The sequence below is a fragment of the Meles meles genome, chromosome 6, assembly GCF_922984935.1.
Source record: "Meles meles chromosome 6, mMelMel3.1 paternal haplotype, whole genome shotgun sequence".
NCBI lineage: Eukaryota > Metazoa > Chordata > Mammalia > Carnivora > Mustelidae > Meles > Meles meles.
The window spans coordinates 142,145,954-142,161,247 of record NC_060071.1 but is presented as its reverse complement, the minus strand read 5'-3'; the positions used below and the strand labels follow the sequence as shown (position 1 = coordinate 142,161,247).

Below are 15,294 nucleotides of genomic sequence, written 5' to 3'. Positions count from 1 at the left end.
TCAGTTTGGACTTGTCTGATGTTTTTCTCAGGATTAAAACAGGGGTTTAGGATGGAAGAACACCGCAGAGAGGAAGTGCCTTTCTCATCACATTCCGTCCGGGGGCCTCATGGTCTGGACATGAGACGTCACTGCTTGTGGGAAACTTCATCACATGGCGTTTGCCAGCCTTCTCCACCGGGACGTTGTTACTGTGTGGTTCCTCACTTTCTTCTCTGGGAGCAGGTCACCAAGTGCAGTGCGTCCTGGGAGGGAGGGCTTGAACGCCATTCCTGGACGGAGGCGCGTTTATGTTGTTATCGGAGTTCTTCTGCAAGGACAGCTGACTCTTTGATCTCATTTATTGATATTTATTGACTTACGTTTGCTTATTTTACACTTGGGTTATAATCTGATAGTAGGTGATTTATTTTGTTCACATTGTTCCACTCTGGGCAATGGGGCTGGCGGCGGCGGGGGGGGGGTGCTCTTTGAGGTTAGTTCTGTGTCTCTTGGGCCCTAGTCCTGGATTTTTTTTTTTTTTTTTAAGCATTTCCTGACTTTCTAGCCCTACTAGATGCTCTAGGCTCTTATATTTTTGTTGCTCCAACCATAGAATCAGCCATTTCTCTACGGAGCCCTTGTTCCTTTGATGTCGACCCTCTTTTTAAAAATGTCTATTTTGTGAAAGGTTTTTTTTTGTTGTTTTTTTTTTAACTTCTCAGGGTCTTCATTTGTAAAATAGTGATAGTCTCTGTCTCTTCACAACCAAATGGCTGTTTTTTCACCGGATTCAGTAGGTGCTGTTTCGTTATGGGCTTTATGCACACATTTGGGGCATCTGGGATCCGTGTACTGTAACTATTGGTAATAGTCTTTCTGGCGAGATCACAGAGGAATCACATTTGATTTTCTCACGTTGTTAAGGAAGTACAAGGAGTAAAGGTACTACTAAAACCTGTTGTTGGTAATGTGCTTTAGTACCTGGCAGACATTTCAAATGATGTGTTTGTTTCTTTGAATTTGTTTCCCCCGATGATTGTCTGCGTAAACTAGCACATTTAGTCAAATTCCGGTTCCTTGTGGTCCATCTCCTAGTTCCGCGTCCGTATCTGCTGTGTCTGGTGTAGCTGGGGAGGCCGTGTGCGCGCACCACGCGATCTGGGCCCTGCCGCCAGCCGAGCAAGTGAGCTACAGAGACCGAGGGTGAATATCCAGACGCTCTTACTTTGGACAGCGGGCTCTGTCTCCTGAATACAGTACGATTGAATCTTGAATTTGAATGCTTTCAGTTTCATTTTCTTTGTAGATTTTCGTGGAATTTTAGAGAAGTGCTGGTCTCTGATGGATTTGAAATTAGAGAAAAAAAAAAAATAACTGGCTCCTAGCTGCTGATAGTTTCAGAAACTCTGTGCACAGGAGATCAGCCGTGTTTGTCAGATCACTTGCTGGTGGAGTAGCTCACATAAACTCAGTGTAAAAGTCAGAAGAAAACAAGTAAGGCTTTGTTCTATCAGTTTAGGGTACCGTGAAATCTATAAGCAGTTTGTGTTACTCACTTGTAAGCCCCGGGACCACTGTAGACCTTGTTGTTTCTCTGGAAGCCTATGGCTTTGTCTGAGGACTGTGGTTAGGCATCCCTTAATTTATCAGAAAAAGACATTTTTCTCTCTAAACATTACCAGCATGGGTATATAGGATTTAATTACTGCTTACAAGAGATTTGGTTTGTTAATGTGCATATTGTCTCTTCTCTGAAGTATTGATGTGAGTTTCATTAAGGGGAAATGCATTTACTCTTGGTGCTTCTGCTTCTTAGTTAATTGAAATCTGCTAGACTGATCATTTTGGCAAAGTAAAGCACATTCTTTGCTTAATTGAAGTAATTAATTTGCCTAATGCTTGCCATGAAATGCATTTTTTTAAGCCTCTGTTACATTCACATTGATGCTTATTTACAAAAACTAACATTTGGAAGTACATATTTCTAAGATAATTTCATAATTCAGACTTTGGGCCATGTGATTTTTTTTGCATGTAACATTGCTTTCTGCTACTGACATCATGTTTTATTTTAATAACTAAACAAACTTGGAACATATTAAGAAAGTTCCTGATTCTGAATATTTTAAGTATTTGAATGTAGAACAGACTCTTAAACTAATCTAGACATGCAAGTGTTTGGCTGATTTGGAGGCAGGAAGATATTCTAGATGGCCACTCAAGGTTTCTTCCAACTCTTTGATATTAGTCTGTTTCATGTATTTAAAAAAAAAAAAAAGAACGGTTTGACTTAAAAATGCAATTTTCTATTAGGAATTTATACTATGCGTATGACTTCAGAAGAACCATCTGGAATCACTTATGTCAGGTGTGGAACCATTTATCCTGTGTGCTGAGTTTTTGAATGTGGATATTTCCAAAATAGCTGTAATGGCAACACTAACTGTTAACCTTCTGTCCCCGTGTAATGCGATCCCATCCTGTAGCTCTTTTCCATTTCTTAGCTAGAAGGCTAGCTTTAGGTTACTCGTGTTCTGGATTAATACAGAAGAACAGGCAGGAAGAGGGACGAGCTGGGAAGCTTCTCTTTCATGACGGAATGGGATGGGGACTCTGGCATTGCCCTGGTCGGCGGCCTGGGGGCAGGAAAGCGTTGGGAATGGAGGTGCTTCCCAGTAGATAGGCATTTCTTGCCCTGGCGCTCTGCGTCCAGTGATTAAAAAGGGCATTGGGGTAAGACTAAAAGAAATAACCGTGCTATTTTCCACACACGGAAGGAGCTCTCTTCGTCCATGTAGCAGGGGAATGAGGTTTCCCTTGCTGTTGAGTCGCCCCTTGGCATTGGGTGTTGGTACTCACACTGTATAAACATGGCCGTGGAGACAAGGACGGCAACGGCCGCCCCAAGTTGTGTGTGCGTGGAGAGAAGTGCAGTGAGCTGCAGTGAAGTGTGTGGCTTTTTCATGATAGATCCTGGGCTTGAAACCAAGGTATATGAGGATTCCATGTTTCTTTCTGCCTTGCTCTGTCCCCTACAGGGCCACGTTTCTAGTAAGTCGTCATGGCCAAATTAGACAGTCTGAAGTACCGTGACCATTTTGTTTGTCAGTATAAATCAGCCCTCTATCTGGGGTTGTGAGTGTTTGGTCCACAGATCCACACAGGGAAGAGCGGCAGTGATTTCTGTTTAAGCTAGTTGGGAAAAAGCACCAAGTCCGTTTTGTTAGGTATGTGGGCAGAACATATGTGTATTTCTATTTTCAGGGAGACCTTACAAACAAAAGTTTAAATTTTTTTCCCTCAGCAATGCTTAACTTCCAAATGTATATAATTTTCTTAGATTGATAAAGGAAGCTGGCAAACAAGATCCAGAGCTGGCTTACATCAGCAGCAATTTTATAACTGGACATGGCATTGGAAAGAATCAGCCTCGTAACAAACAGATGGAAGCCGAATTCAGAAAGCAGGAAGAGGTAACTTAAGTTGAAATAATTGTACAGTAACAGTTTTCAGAGTATATATAAACTCTGCTCATTGGAACTCCCTTTCTTCATGGTTGCTTGGTATTTTTTTGTAATATAGAATATTTCTTATAGATAGACTGGCTGTCTCCTCTGAAGTAGCTGTGTAGTGATTCACATGTTCAGAATTAGAGGAGTGGTCTGGTAAATCAATTTTCTCTTAATTGCCGTCAGCCATTTCATTCTCCTTTATTGGACTGTTGGTATTTCACAGAAAAACAAAGCACGTGTAACCATAACTCCTGTTGACTCCATGTGAGTGAGCAACAAAATGATTTTTTTTCCCCTAGAAAGTGTTTTGTTTTCTATTTAAAGTCCTGCCTTGGTTGAATACATTAAAGATTCTGGCTTAATTTTTTTCATGCATTTTAAGATTTTAATATAGGAGACAGCATAGTAAAGATGTGAAACCTAATACAGTGTTCTGGCTGGCAAACAAAAACTTTTTATTTGAAGTTTGTTATTTAACTTAGACGTAGAATAATTCACATTGAAGCTCATTTTCTGTGTCCTAGCTTTTTGACAATATTCCAAGTTTGGGGAGTCCACTAGCCCACCAGTGCGATAGATCTGTTTTAGAAGCCAACTTACTTTACTTATCCTGGATTGAGAAATGGTGTTACTTTAGATTTAATATGAAAAAAATTTCCACTTTACTTTTTAATCAGTAGTTCTGATTCTTTAAGTTGAAAAATGTCCCAAGATGCCAGAAAATAGGTAATGCCTTACTTGTAATTTTTAAGTTTCAGGCATTTTAGGGATTTTAGTGAAAGGGTTTTGACCTCTTTGGAGGGCTGTTGGCACAGTCTCATAGACATAAGACACTACACGAAGGGTCAGAGTGTCAGCAGGACTCCCGAAGTGGATTCATTTGGCCACTTTGTTGGGTAGATCTTCCGTGGCCCTTGAAGAAGCCAGTCTCTTCAACCCGAGGGCTTTCTGTGATTTGGACGTACTTCTGTATGGTAGAAAGTCACTTTGGTATTTCAAGTCCTATTCAGTTGAAAACTGTCATTAAATCAGAGAAGAGTCTCTTTGCCCATGTGTTCGTGCATCTTGAGTTTTGTGTGGTGTCGTCATCTTCCTTAGCCTGGACCGAAAGATTTAGTGTACCCAGAGTATGTGTCAGAAATGACGGTCCTGGGGCGCCTGGGTGTCTCAATCGGTTAGGCATCTGCCTTCGGCTCAGGTCATGATTCCAGGGGCCTGGGATCGAGTTCGCCATCGGGCTCCCTGTTCAGCGGGAAGTCTGCTTCTCCCTCTGCTTGCAGCTCTCCCTGCTATGCTCTCTATTTCTGACAGGTAAATCAATAAAATCTTTTAAAAAAATGACAGTTGTCACTTATTTCTACTATAGCATTGCTTTGGAAATTTCTTAGAATTGCTTTTCTTGGTGGACTTTTTTCAGGTCCTTAGGAAATTTCGAGCACACGAGACCAACCTCCTCATTGCAACAAGTATTGTGGAAGAGGGTGTTGATATACCAAAGTGCAACTTGGTGGTTCGATTTGATTTGCCCACAGAGTATCGATCCTATGTTCAATCTAAAGGAAGAGCAAGGGCACCGATCTCTAATTATATAATGTTAGCAGATACGGACAAAATAAAAAGTTTTGAAGAAGACCTGAAAACATACAAAGCTATTGAAAAGGTAAGATCCAAAAGTCAATAGGATATCTCTGAGTTATTTTTTATGTGCTGGGAAATAGATAAAAACAGCTTTATCTACAGAGAGTAGTCTCAGCAGGGGTGTGCAGTGTATACATTATGAGAAAGTCAAGTAATTCTAGAAAGTGTGTGAAAGCTCACAGTGAAAATGGTCAGATGGATTATGGGGGGAGAGGCCTGAAAGTGTCCTGTTAGTGTGGACGGTGTAGTCAGTCGAGTGATGGAGTTGTGGAGCGACTGGAGCGTGACGACACAGCCCCCGTCTGTGTGTGTGTGTGCACGTGGGGGTGCGTGTAGGTACAGTGCTGTGCAGACCGTGCGCGCATACAGCAAGTGTGTCCACGTGATTGAACCTGGGGGGACTGCTTAGGGAGGGAGTTTCTGCATCGAGTGACTTGAGTATTGTAGTGTTTTTAGTCGAGAGAGCTGTTCTGTGTCAGGGGAGCTTTTTCTGTAGGTACAGAGGCAGACTCCTGACATATGGCAAAGAGAATACTCGTTCTCATCATAAAATCTGTTTCTACGATGTTCAGATCTTGAGAAACAAGTGTTCCAAGTCAGTGGACACTGGAGAGACTGACGTTGAACCTGTTGTAGATGATGATGATGTGTTCCCACCATACGTGTTGAGGCCCGATGATGGTGGTCCACGAGTCACAATCAACACGGCCATTGGACACATCAATAGGTAGGATATGAAACCATTTGCATGGAAAACCTAGGAGTATTGCAGGATTTAAGTCTAAACCTGTGAGTATTACAGTGTTTACCTTTTGCGAATATTCACCAGTCTTTCTGTTTATGGCTTGTACGATTTTGAGAGAAAGAAAAGAAGTTGCTTTTTTCCATTCATTCTTCTTTTTGATCAGAAGGCAAAAACAGTATTGTGCAGTGATAAATGTTTAGTTTTTGTTGGCAAGGCTGACTTAACGAAGGCATGCTTAATTTCGATTAGATTTTACTTAACTTTCTAGTGCTCACTGATTTTTTTATTCTGAAATCTGTTGTTTTGTGCCATTAATGTTGAGGGATGTTGAATTTTCCATTGGCTAGGATATAAGATCATGATAAATTAACTCGCATTTTTAATTATGTTCTAATTTACTGTGTCCTGAATTGGTAATAAACCTTTCCAAGAACTGAGAAAAGCAGATACATACCTAGATTATGTATCAGGATAAGTATTGTGCGGAGGCAAAATAAGGGAGCAACTGAGATTTTCTGTTTAACTTTTTACTTTGAAACAGTTTCAAGCTTTAAAGTGCTGCAGGAATACTGCCGAGAACTCCCATTTACCCCTCAACCTGAGGTTTCATGAGAATGTCTTTTTGTGGTGAAAGGATCCAAGCCAGGATCAAGGGCTGTATGAGTTTTTCTCATCTCTTTAGTCTCCTTCAACCTGGAACCATTCTTGTCTTTCCCTGACCTGAATGACCTTGCAACTTTTAAAGATTATAGGCCAGTCATTTTGTAGTCTGTCTCTTGGTTTGGCTTTATCTCATATTTTCTGATAATTAGCCCCAGGGTGTGCCCTGGGGCCGGCACATCGCATAAGTGATGCTTTGTTCTTCTCCTCCCGTCCTCCCAGGTGCACTGATGTCACTTGGAGCTCTTACTCGTGGGGGTGGCTCTGATCACATACAAAAGGCCTGCCAGCTTTCTCCGCTGTAAAGTTGCCTTTGCTCCATTCATAACCAGCGCATATTTCTTGGGGAATAGTTTGAGACAGTCTAAAATTTATTCCTCTTCCAAGTTTCACCCATTAGCTTAAGTATCCATTGATATTTCTCACCTGAGTTGATTATTGCTGTGGCATCGGCAAAACGGTGATCTTCTAATTCCGTTACTCTTTCTGTTCCTTGGCATTCTGCTGGAAGGAAGAGCTTTCTCTTTTCTCCACTTAGTTATTCCCTTTGTTTTTTTAATCTAATAGGAGCTGATGGAGTTCTGTTTTATTCAATGGGTTATAGTTTGATTACTGTCTTTTATTATTTATTTTGATGTTAAAATGATCTCACATTTGGCCAGTGGCAGTCCCTTCAAACGAGTCTTTTTACGTCACCATTGTTCTTTATTACTTCCCTATTTTATGGTGTGCTAAGATTCTTAGCCTCAACTTCTGTTTTCCCTGCCCACCTCAATATTGGCTATTTCTCCAAAAGGTTCTGGTTTCTTTCAGTGGCAGCTGACTGGTGTTTAGAGACCAGAATCTGGGCGCTCAGCGCTGGGCATGCTTATTGCCCCTGGAGTGTTGCTGCTGCCTGGCTCCTTAGAGCTAGAAGCAACATTTGTGTGATTGTGTGTGTGTGTGTGTGTGTGTGTGTGTGTGTGTGTGTGTATGTGTGTATTCACGTGCGCAGTTATTCTGTGTCTGACTACCTGTGTGTTGTTCCCTTCATTTTTCCTGTCACACCACAGGGTTCATTCTAGCTTTCCTCTCTTCCATCGTTATTTCTGACTGCTTCAGTAGTAAGATATTGGACTCCCATTGTCTTCAGAATCGTTACTTTATGTCCAGTCTCCCTGAATCCAGCCAGTGTCCTACTCTGCGGGGCTGCTACTGTGTTCGGGTGCCCTTACTGCACAGGCTGTGACCTTACGGGGCGGCTGCTCATTCCAGTGCCTTCCACATACGCGTCCTGCCCCCACCGATTACCTTCCTGTCCCAGCACCTTCCGTGCTCAGTCTCAGCACCCTTGAAGCTAGCTAGCTCCCTGCCCTGTAACACTCGCCTGCTGCTGCTGTGGGGGCGTGGTGGGCAGCGGGGGTGGTCTTCTTGCTTTTCTGCCTTCTGTTGTGTCAATACTGGGCTGTCCTTCCAGCCTCTTCTGACGCCTTCCTTGCACAGGCCCTGAGAGTTTGCGGGTGCGTATCCGATATTAAGGAACAAAGACTAGCAGCCTGTTCTCTTTCAGTGGATTCTGAACAGTATTTTCTGCACTCTGTGGTTTCATTGGACATATATCTATTGAAATTCAAGTTTTAATTTTAATTAAAATTAAATAAAATTTAAAAATTAGTTTCCTAGCTGCCTCACCACATGTCAGGTGCTCAGTGGCTGGCCTGTTGGACAGTGTAGACACAGAACACCACTGCTGAGGATTCTGTTGGACAGCACTGTTCCATCTTGTTCCAAGTTCAGAGCGGTGGAGCCCAAGCTTCACGTGTATATGCCAATCCGGTAGCGGGGAAGAGGGACGTGCGAAATCAAACTTGAGGCTGTGAATGTCGATACAGAGTTTTTCCTCCGTTTCCCAGGTGTAGATTTAGCATCAGCATTTCTTTTTCTTCACAGATACTGTGCTAGATTACCAAGTGACCCGTTCACTCATCTAGCTCCTAAATGTAGAACCCGAGAGTTGCCTGATGGTACATTTTATTCAACTCTTTATCTGCCAATTAACTCACCTCTCCGAGCCTCCATTGTTGTAAGTTTAGAAAAAGAAATGATTGTGCTTTTCAAGTATGTCATTAATGGATTGTTTTTCAGCTTCCCTACGCCAGCGCAAGTTATAGGGAAATTTAGCTTTAAATCCGTTCTTAAGCATAGGTTTGTAAGTCTCTTGTGGTCAGCGACATGTCCAGACCCTCAGTAGACTGTCCGAGTGGATAACCGGAAGTCCCCTCTAGGATCTTACCAATACCAACAATCAGCTGTGGCTTAGACACTTGAGGGACAGAATGTATTAAATATATTTGGGCTTCTCTAGCCGTTTTGTTGTTCACTCAAAAATCTGCCTTTGCGTGACTGCCGTCCTTGGTCCCAGTACTGATTTCCAGATATCCCGAGGTGACTAATTTCTGTCGCACATGAAAATTTGTCAGTGCTGTTAACGTGTATGGTACAGCCACGTTTTGATATATCTTTGTTTTTGTTTTTTTTTTTTCTTATTTATAGGTTAGTGAAGATAAGCTGCATTAAAATCTTACTAAAATGTAAATACATTAAAATCGTCAAATCTTCGTTATAACTTACCTAGGTTTTACTGGGCAGGATTTTTAAAAATGGCTGTTTCAACTGTGGAGATTAGGATTTTGACAAACTTGCTGGCATTTTTCAAAATAAACCACTTTGCTCTCATAAAAAGTTTGGCATTAAAGATTCTGGTTTCATAGAAGTTTTATGTGTTAATGATAGATGGCTACGCGCATGTACAGTGGAAATGTTTTTTGTTACTTCCAGGGTCCGCCAATGAGCTGTATCCGATTGGCCGAAAGAGTTGTAGCTCTCATCTGCTGTGAAAAACTGCACAAAATTGGTAAGAGTGTTTGAAAAGCACACGCACATAAGAAGAAAGTTGAAAACATTGTCAGACAGAAGCATGTCAAGGACTTGATCGTTCTCTGAGGATTTTGTAGCGTTCTGACCTTGTTGCTCTCACTGGGCGGTGGTGAAGACGGGTGGAGATCTGATGCCACCTGAAGGTCCCGTGACGGGCCAGCTCCCTGATGGCCGCAGCTCGCTGCAGACGGCTGCGCTGTATTTGCTCCCCTTCCTGACCCCTTGTCAGTACAGAGAAGTCTTCTTGTCACTGCTGAATCATGGACGCTCAATTAGTTTACAGATTCCTCTTTTTTTTTTTAATGGGAAGCCTCGTTTTCCATAGACTTTGTGAAACAGTGGCTATGTGCTATTTTTGTTTCAGTATTACTGAACTCGAGTTGACACACAATGTACATTGGCTCCAGGTGTCCCACTCAGTGATTGCAGAGTCTCCACGGGCTGCTCTGTTCACCAGATGTGCAGCTCCCCCCACCCCGCCCCGCGCCCCCGTCCCCCCGTCGGCACACGGTGCTGGCCCCGTACCCTGCGCTCCGCTCCCTGTGCTGTGCTGTGTGTAGATGCGATGTTTGCCTCTTAGAACTCGAGGCCCTGCTCACTGAATGTATGAACGCCCAAGTAGACCGTCTGACACATCACGTGTGATCAGTTTGTGTCACGAAAAGTACAGATGCTTTAGTTTTCGTTACCTTTCTAGTTGCTTTCTAATAGTACTGCTCTGGATTCTTTCGTAATTAGAGAGGCAACATCTGGATTGTTTATGTTCATTGTCTTTACATTTCTTAGGTGAACTGGATGACCATTTGATGCCAGTTGGGAAAGAGACTGTTAAATATGAGGAAGAGCTTGATTTACATGATGAAGAAGAGACCAGTGTTCCAGGAAGACCCGGTTCCACAAAACGAAGACAGTGCTACCCAAAAGCAGTTAGTATCGGTTAGAACGAATACAAAATCTCGCCTTTCTGACTTTTTATTTCCTGCCACATCAAATCGACATTCCTCTGCTTGCCTTCCCTGACCTTGTAATTTGGCCCACTTGGGATCTCTGCTCACTTCCTCCCCTGACAGCTTCTCTCAGATCAGCCAGCCCCTCCTTCCCACCTGCGCTGTGGGCACGTGCCCACTTAGGACATTGCTTTCATTTTTCTTCTCAAAAGGAGTGTGGACTCATTTGTCAGATTCTATCCAGAATGAGTCTGTTTCTTTTAAAGAGACATTTTTTTGTTTCGTTCACTTTAGTGGTAAGATTTTTGCTTTACTTATGTTTGGGGCTGAGAAAGAAGAGAATTTGCAGGATAAAATGGGCGTGTGAAAGGGTACCCGCTCCACGTGTGGGGGGCCCGGCTGGTATGAGCGTGGTGACAGCGAGGGTTTGTCAGGAGCGAGGCTGTGGCCCGCCAGCATGCTGCGTCTGCCTCCATCTGCCGCTTCCTGCCGGGGTTCATACATTATGACGTCCCAGAGTCGGACTTCTCGTTAGAGCCATGCTGGATTGAAGGACTTATTTTAAAAATATCTGCTAATATTTGTCCCCCATGAGAATTGCAAACAAAAGCAAAAAATCGTAGCCTAAAAGTGTGGTTCTTTTGTTTCATTTTTGCAATTGCATTGAGTTGCTACTTCTAAAAAAGTTTTCACTCAGTTTCACTCGAGCATTTTCAAGATTCAGAATCATGTCGTTCTTTTAAAAATTAAGAATGTGACCTGTGCCCTGAAAAGCTTGTTTCAGCCTTCCTACTCTAACATTTACTCCAAAGACCACTGGACTCTTTCATGTGGTGCACATCGTCATTAATAATAAAGTGTTTTAATTACAAATACAGTCTGGATTCTCTGCTATTCTGTCACTGTAACCGTCTCCTCACGGCGGCGTTTCTGTGCCTTCTAACTACATGTGCAACCCTTAACGTCCCTGAGCCTCAGAAACCGCACGACTCCCCTGCGTGGGGTTGTACGAGTATTAAAAGTTTAGAAACAATCTCAGACTCATTAAATTATAGTTTACTCATATAATGAGATCACCACTAAAAATGATACAGACAGGAAAGATATTCTCTTTGTAGTAACTGGAGAGAAAGGTCAGGTGATGACTATCTTTATTGTGCCATTCCATAGGTAACAGAAAGAACACTAGTGTATGTTTATCTGCATTTACACATAGGAAAAAGTTGGGAGGATGCTACAGTATATCAGAAGTTAATCAAGGTTATCTTTATATAATCATGTAGGACTTTTTGTTTTCTGATACTCTACAGTGTTAAGAGCCTAAAAATCCCAAGGAAGAAAAAGAATTCTCTAATCAAAAGAAATAACTCAAATGAATACTGTTTCTAAGACGAGGCCCTGTGGGGTTTGATTGTTTTATATAATTTGGTATTCGTTATCTAGTCAATAGCGCATAATGAGGTAGGTGACCCCGAGCCACCTTGCCGCCCGAGGTGAGACGGGCTCCCTCCCTGTGTTTTTCTTACCTTTTTCTCATCAGCTTTTAGCGAAGCTAAGAAGAAATTTGTCTTCTTGCCAGGATCTGGAAAAGAAGCTGTTACACGTGATCTTGATGCTTAGGTTTTCTTTCCGATTCTAGATTCCAGAATGTCTGAGGGATAGCTATCCTAAACCCGATCAGCCCTGTTACCTGTACGTGATAGGAATGGTTCTGACGACGCCCTTGCCCGATGAACTCAACTTCAGAAGGCGGAAGCTCTATCCCCCCGAAGATACCACCAGATGCTTTGGAATACTGACAGCCAAACCCATACCTCAGGTAGTCAGCTCCTTACGACTCCCATTAAAAATACCTTTTTGGTTTTGTTCTGTTTTAAAAGAAGGGAACAGCTATTTATGAGTAACTACCTTTTATTACCTCAGAATGCTTAGTATTTTAAAGTCAAGGTGTCCCTTCTGTTTCCTAGATTGAACGCATCATTCCTCCTCTGAGGTTAAATATTTGTAACGGGATAAAATACCTGTTAACTTTTGGGGATGCTCTGTTTTGTTTTTGCTAAGATCCCGCACTTTCCTGTGTACACGCGCTCTGGAGAGGTGACCATATCCATTGAGCTGAAGAAGTCTGGCTTCACGTTGTCTCTACAAATGCTTGAGTTGATTACAAGACTTCACCAGTATATATTCTCACATATTCTTCGGCTTGAAAAACCTGCACTAGAATTTAAACCCACAGACGCTGATTCGGCATACTGTGTTCTACCTCTTAATGTTGGTAAGAGGGGCCCGGACTCTGCAGTGTTCGCTGAGACTAGCTCATGAAGGGGAGTCTGCTTACCATTAGTTCATCGTGGATGCCAGAGAACTCTCTTACAAGAGACAGCTCTGCCTTAGGCACATCCATGAATAGAGGGCGTAAGTAAGAATCTTCTCTGTAGTACATTTTAACAAGCTAGTCTTTTCCTTCCCTAAGTGAATGACTCCAGCACTTTGGACATCGACTTTAAATTCATGGAAGATATTGAGAAGTCTGAAGCTCGCATAGGCATTCCCAGTACAAAGTATTCAAAAGAAACACCCTTTGTTTTTAAATTAGAAGATTACCAGGATGCAGTTATCATTCCAAGGTGGGTGTGTAAGGGGAAAGCAAAGGGGGGGTGGTGTTTCATTTCAGGAGATTCACTTGTTCGCGTGGAAACGTCACTGGGCTCTAGCATTGAGGTCACTAGTAGGAAGTTTAGGTGTCTCTTCCTGGTGGGCCTGTCCTCCCTGGTTGACCTCTTGTACGAAACAACACCTGGCAGGAGCACCGTTGGCGGAGGGGTTTCACCTTGGGAAGCTCGGATCATCTGAGTGATGTCGTAAGGCTTTCTGAAAATCTTCATCCTCTTAATCCCCAAAGTCTTAAAGGACTTCATTGTAAATAATAGCCTCCTAAACTTTTTATAAAGAATAATGGATGGTATTAAGTGCAATGAAGTAGTAAGTCGGAATAGTTTTTTTCTTATTTCGTAAAAATTAAGGGAATAGAATTTTGAGCAATAAATTTAAAAACAGGAACTTTTCATAATTAGAGTGCTAGCTGTAATTTAGTCTCTGATCTTTTTTCTTCTTTGTTAAAGCCGTATTTTAAATGTTAGCTGTCATCAAACTATGAACACCGGAAGTGGGGTCTCAGTGTGTTTGTGCAACTGGTGCCTTTCACATGTAGCGTGTTAGTAATGCAGGGTGCCCGCTCAGTTGGTGGGCGTTGACAGTTTTCTACCCTGTGCTTAGTGGTGAGATGAAGAGAGATTTCAAGGTCCTATTTAGCATTAACGTGTTAGTGAAGCACACATATTTAGAATGTGGATAATAGTAGAGTGGAGAATCCGTTTTCACTTACTATAAATGTACTTTTTGTCTTAGACCTACTTGAAATATTTAGAATTGAAATTTTCAGTTATTTATTTTTAGCCTTTGAATTTACTCATAATTTGCCTTTTCATATGAAAAACATTCGTTGAGAATAGTTGTCTCTGTATTGTTTTTCTTTTGTAGATACCGTAATTTTGATCAGCCTCATCGATTTTACGTAGCTGATGTGTACACTGATCTTACCCCACTGAGTAAATTTCCTTCCCCTGAGTATGAAACTTTCGCAGAATATTATAAAACAAAGTACAACCTTGACCTGACCAATCTCAACCAGCCACTGCTGGATGTGGACCACACATCTTCAAGGTAGGGGGTTTCAGAAAGGACATCTGAAATCTCGTGCGAGGCATTATTTGCAGAGGTCAGTAGACAGATGTACAGGTTCGCTGTCCCCACAGCCCCACCTGCAGACTCTCAAATCGGGAGACTGACCCTTCACATGCAAGACTGCCCAGGGTGGGGTCTGGAGTCCGCACACTGAAGGGGCGGAACCACTGCGAAGCAGGGACTTGCTTGTATTTTATCGATTGATTGATTATTATTATTTTTTAAGATTTTATTTATTTATTTGACAGAGAGAGAGAGAGACAGTGATTGAGGGAACACAAGCAGGGGGAGTGGGAGAGGGAGAAGCAGGTTTCCTGCCAAGCAGGGAGCCCTATGTGGGGCTTGATCCCAGGACCCTGGGATCATGATCTGAGCCGAAGGCAGACACTTAACTGACTGAACCACCCAGGCACCCCTTTTATTTTTGTTTGATAAAATATTTTGAAATTCTTACAGACTTAATCTTTTGACACCACGCCATTTGAATCAGAAGGGGAAAGCTCTTCCTCTGAGCAGTGCTGAAAAGAGAAAAGCCAAGTGGGAAAGTCTGCAAAATAAACAGGTAATGTGTTCATTGTCACTCGATAATTTAATATGTTGAAAGATAAGTTTGGCTTCTATATTATTAAGTGAACTGAGTGACATAGGAATTTGTTGGAAGTTTCCCAACCCTTAGGTGTTGTTTGTTTTAGGTAATACCGTGTGTTAACTTGTATTTGAATGTCTTTCTGGTAGAAGTGTGAGAGGTTTGCTTTTATACTTGGTCCGTTGATACATTTCGTCCTTGTAAATCCTAGTGTTTATGATTTTTGTCTTTGTCCATTAGTGAAAATGGCCTTAAATTTAATCTTTTATTCTTTTGTGTGTTTGCTTTATATTTACCCACATTTTTCCTTATTCAAAGATACTGGTTCCAGAGCTCTGTGCTATCCATCCGATTCCAGCGTCACTGTGGAGAAAAGCAGTCTGTCTCCCTAGTATACTCTATCGCCTTCACTGCCTTTTGACCGCAGAGGAGCTTAGAGCCCAGACGGCCAGCGATGCTGGTGTGGGAGTCCGATCACTTCCCGTGGATTTTAGGTACGCCTGTGCCGGCAGCCGGCGACAACATGGGTCATGAGATCCTATTTGCAGGAGAACTGAATTCAGT

The 15,294-nt window shown here is 42.3% G+C and overlaps 1 protein-coding gene across 4 annotated transcripts in view; it reads left to right on the top strand.

The window, feature by feature from the left end:
* DICER1 (dicer 1, ribonuclease III) overlaps positions 1-15,294 on the top strand; it is a 73,030-nt gene that overhangs the window by 38,344 nt on the left and 19,392 nt on the right. For all 4 annotated transcript variants that reach the window (XM_046007666.1, XM_046007667.1, XM_046007664.1 and 1 more), the window contains 12 exons: positions 3,323-3,455; positions 4,912-5,154; positions 5,705-5,859; positions 8,467-8,599; positions 9,355-9,430; positions 10,240-10,379; positions 12,040-12,219; positions 12,462-12,675; positions 12,874-13,027; positions 13,941-14,123; positions 14,601-14,706; positions 15,049-15,224. In XM_046007666.1, coding sequence (XP_045863622.1) covers positions 3,323-3,455; positions 4,912-5,154; positions 5,705-5,859; positions 8,467-8,599; positions 9,355-9,430; positions 10,240-10,379; positions 12,040-12,219; positions 12,462-12,675; positions 12,874-13,027; positions 13,941-14,123; positions 14,601-14,706; positions 15,049-15,224 — 1,893 coding nt within the window. The remainder of the gene's footprint in view (positions 1-3,322; positions 3,456-4,911; positions 5,155-5,704; positions 5,860-8,466; positions 8,600-9,354; positions 9,431-10,239; positions 10,380-12,039; positions 12,220-12,461; positions 12,676-12,873; positions 13,028-13,940; positions 14,124-14,600; positions 14,707-15,048; positions 15,225-15,294) is intronic.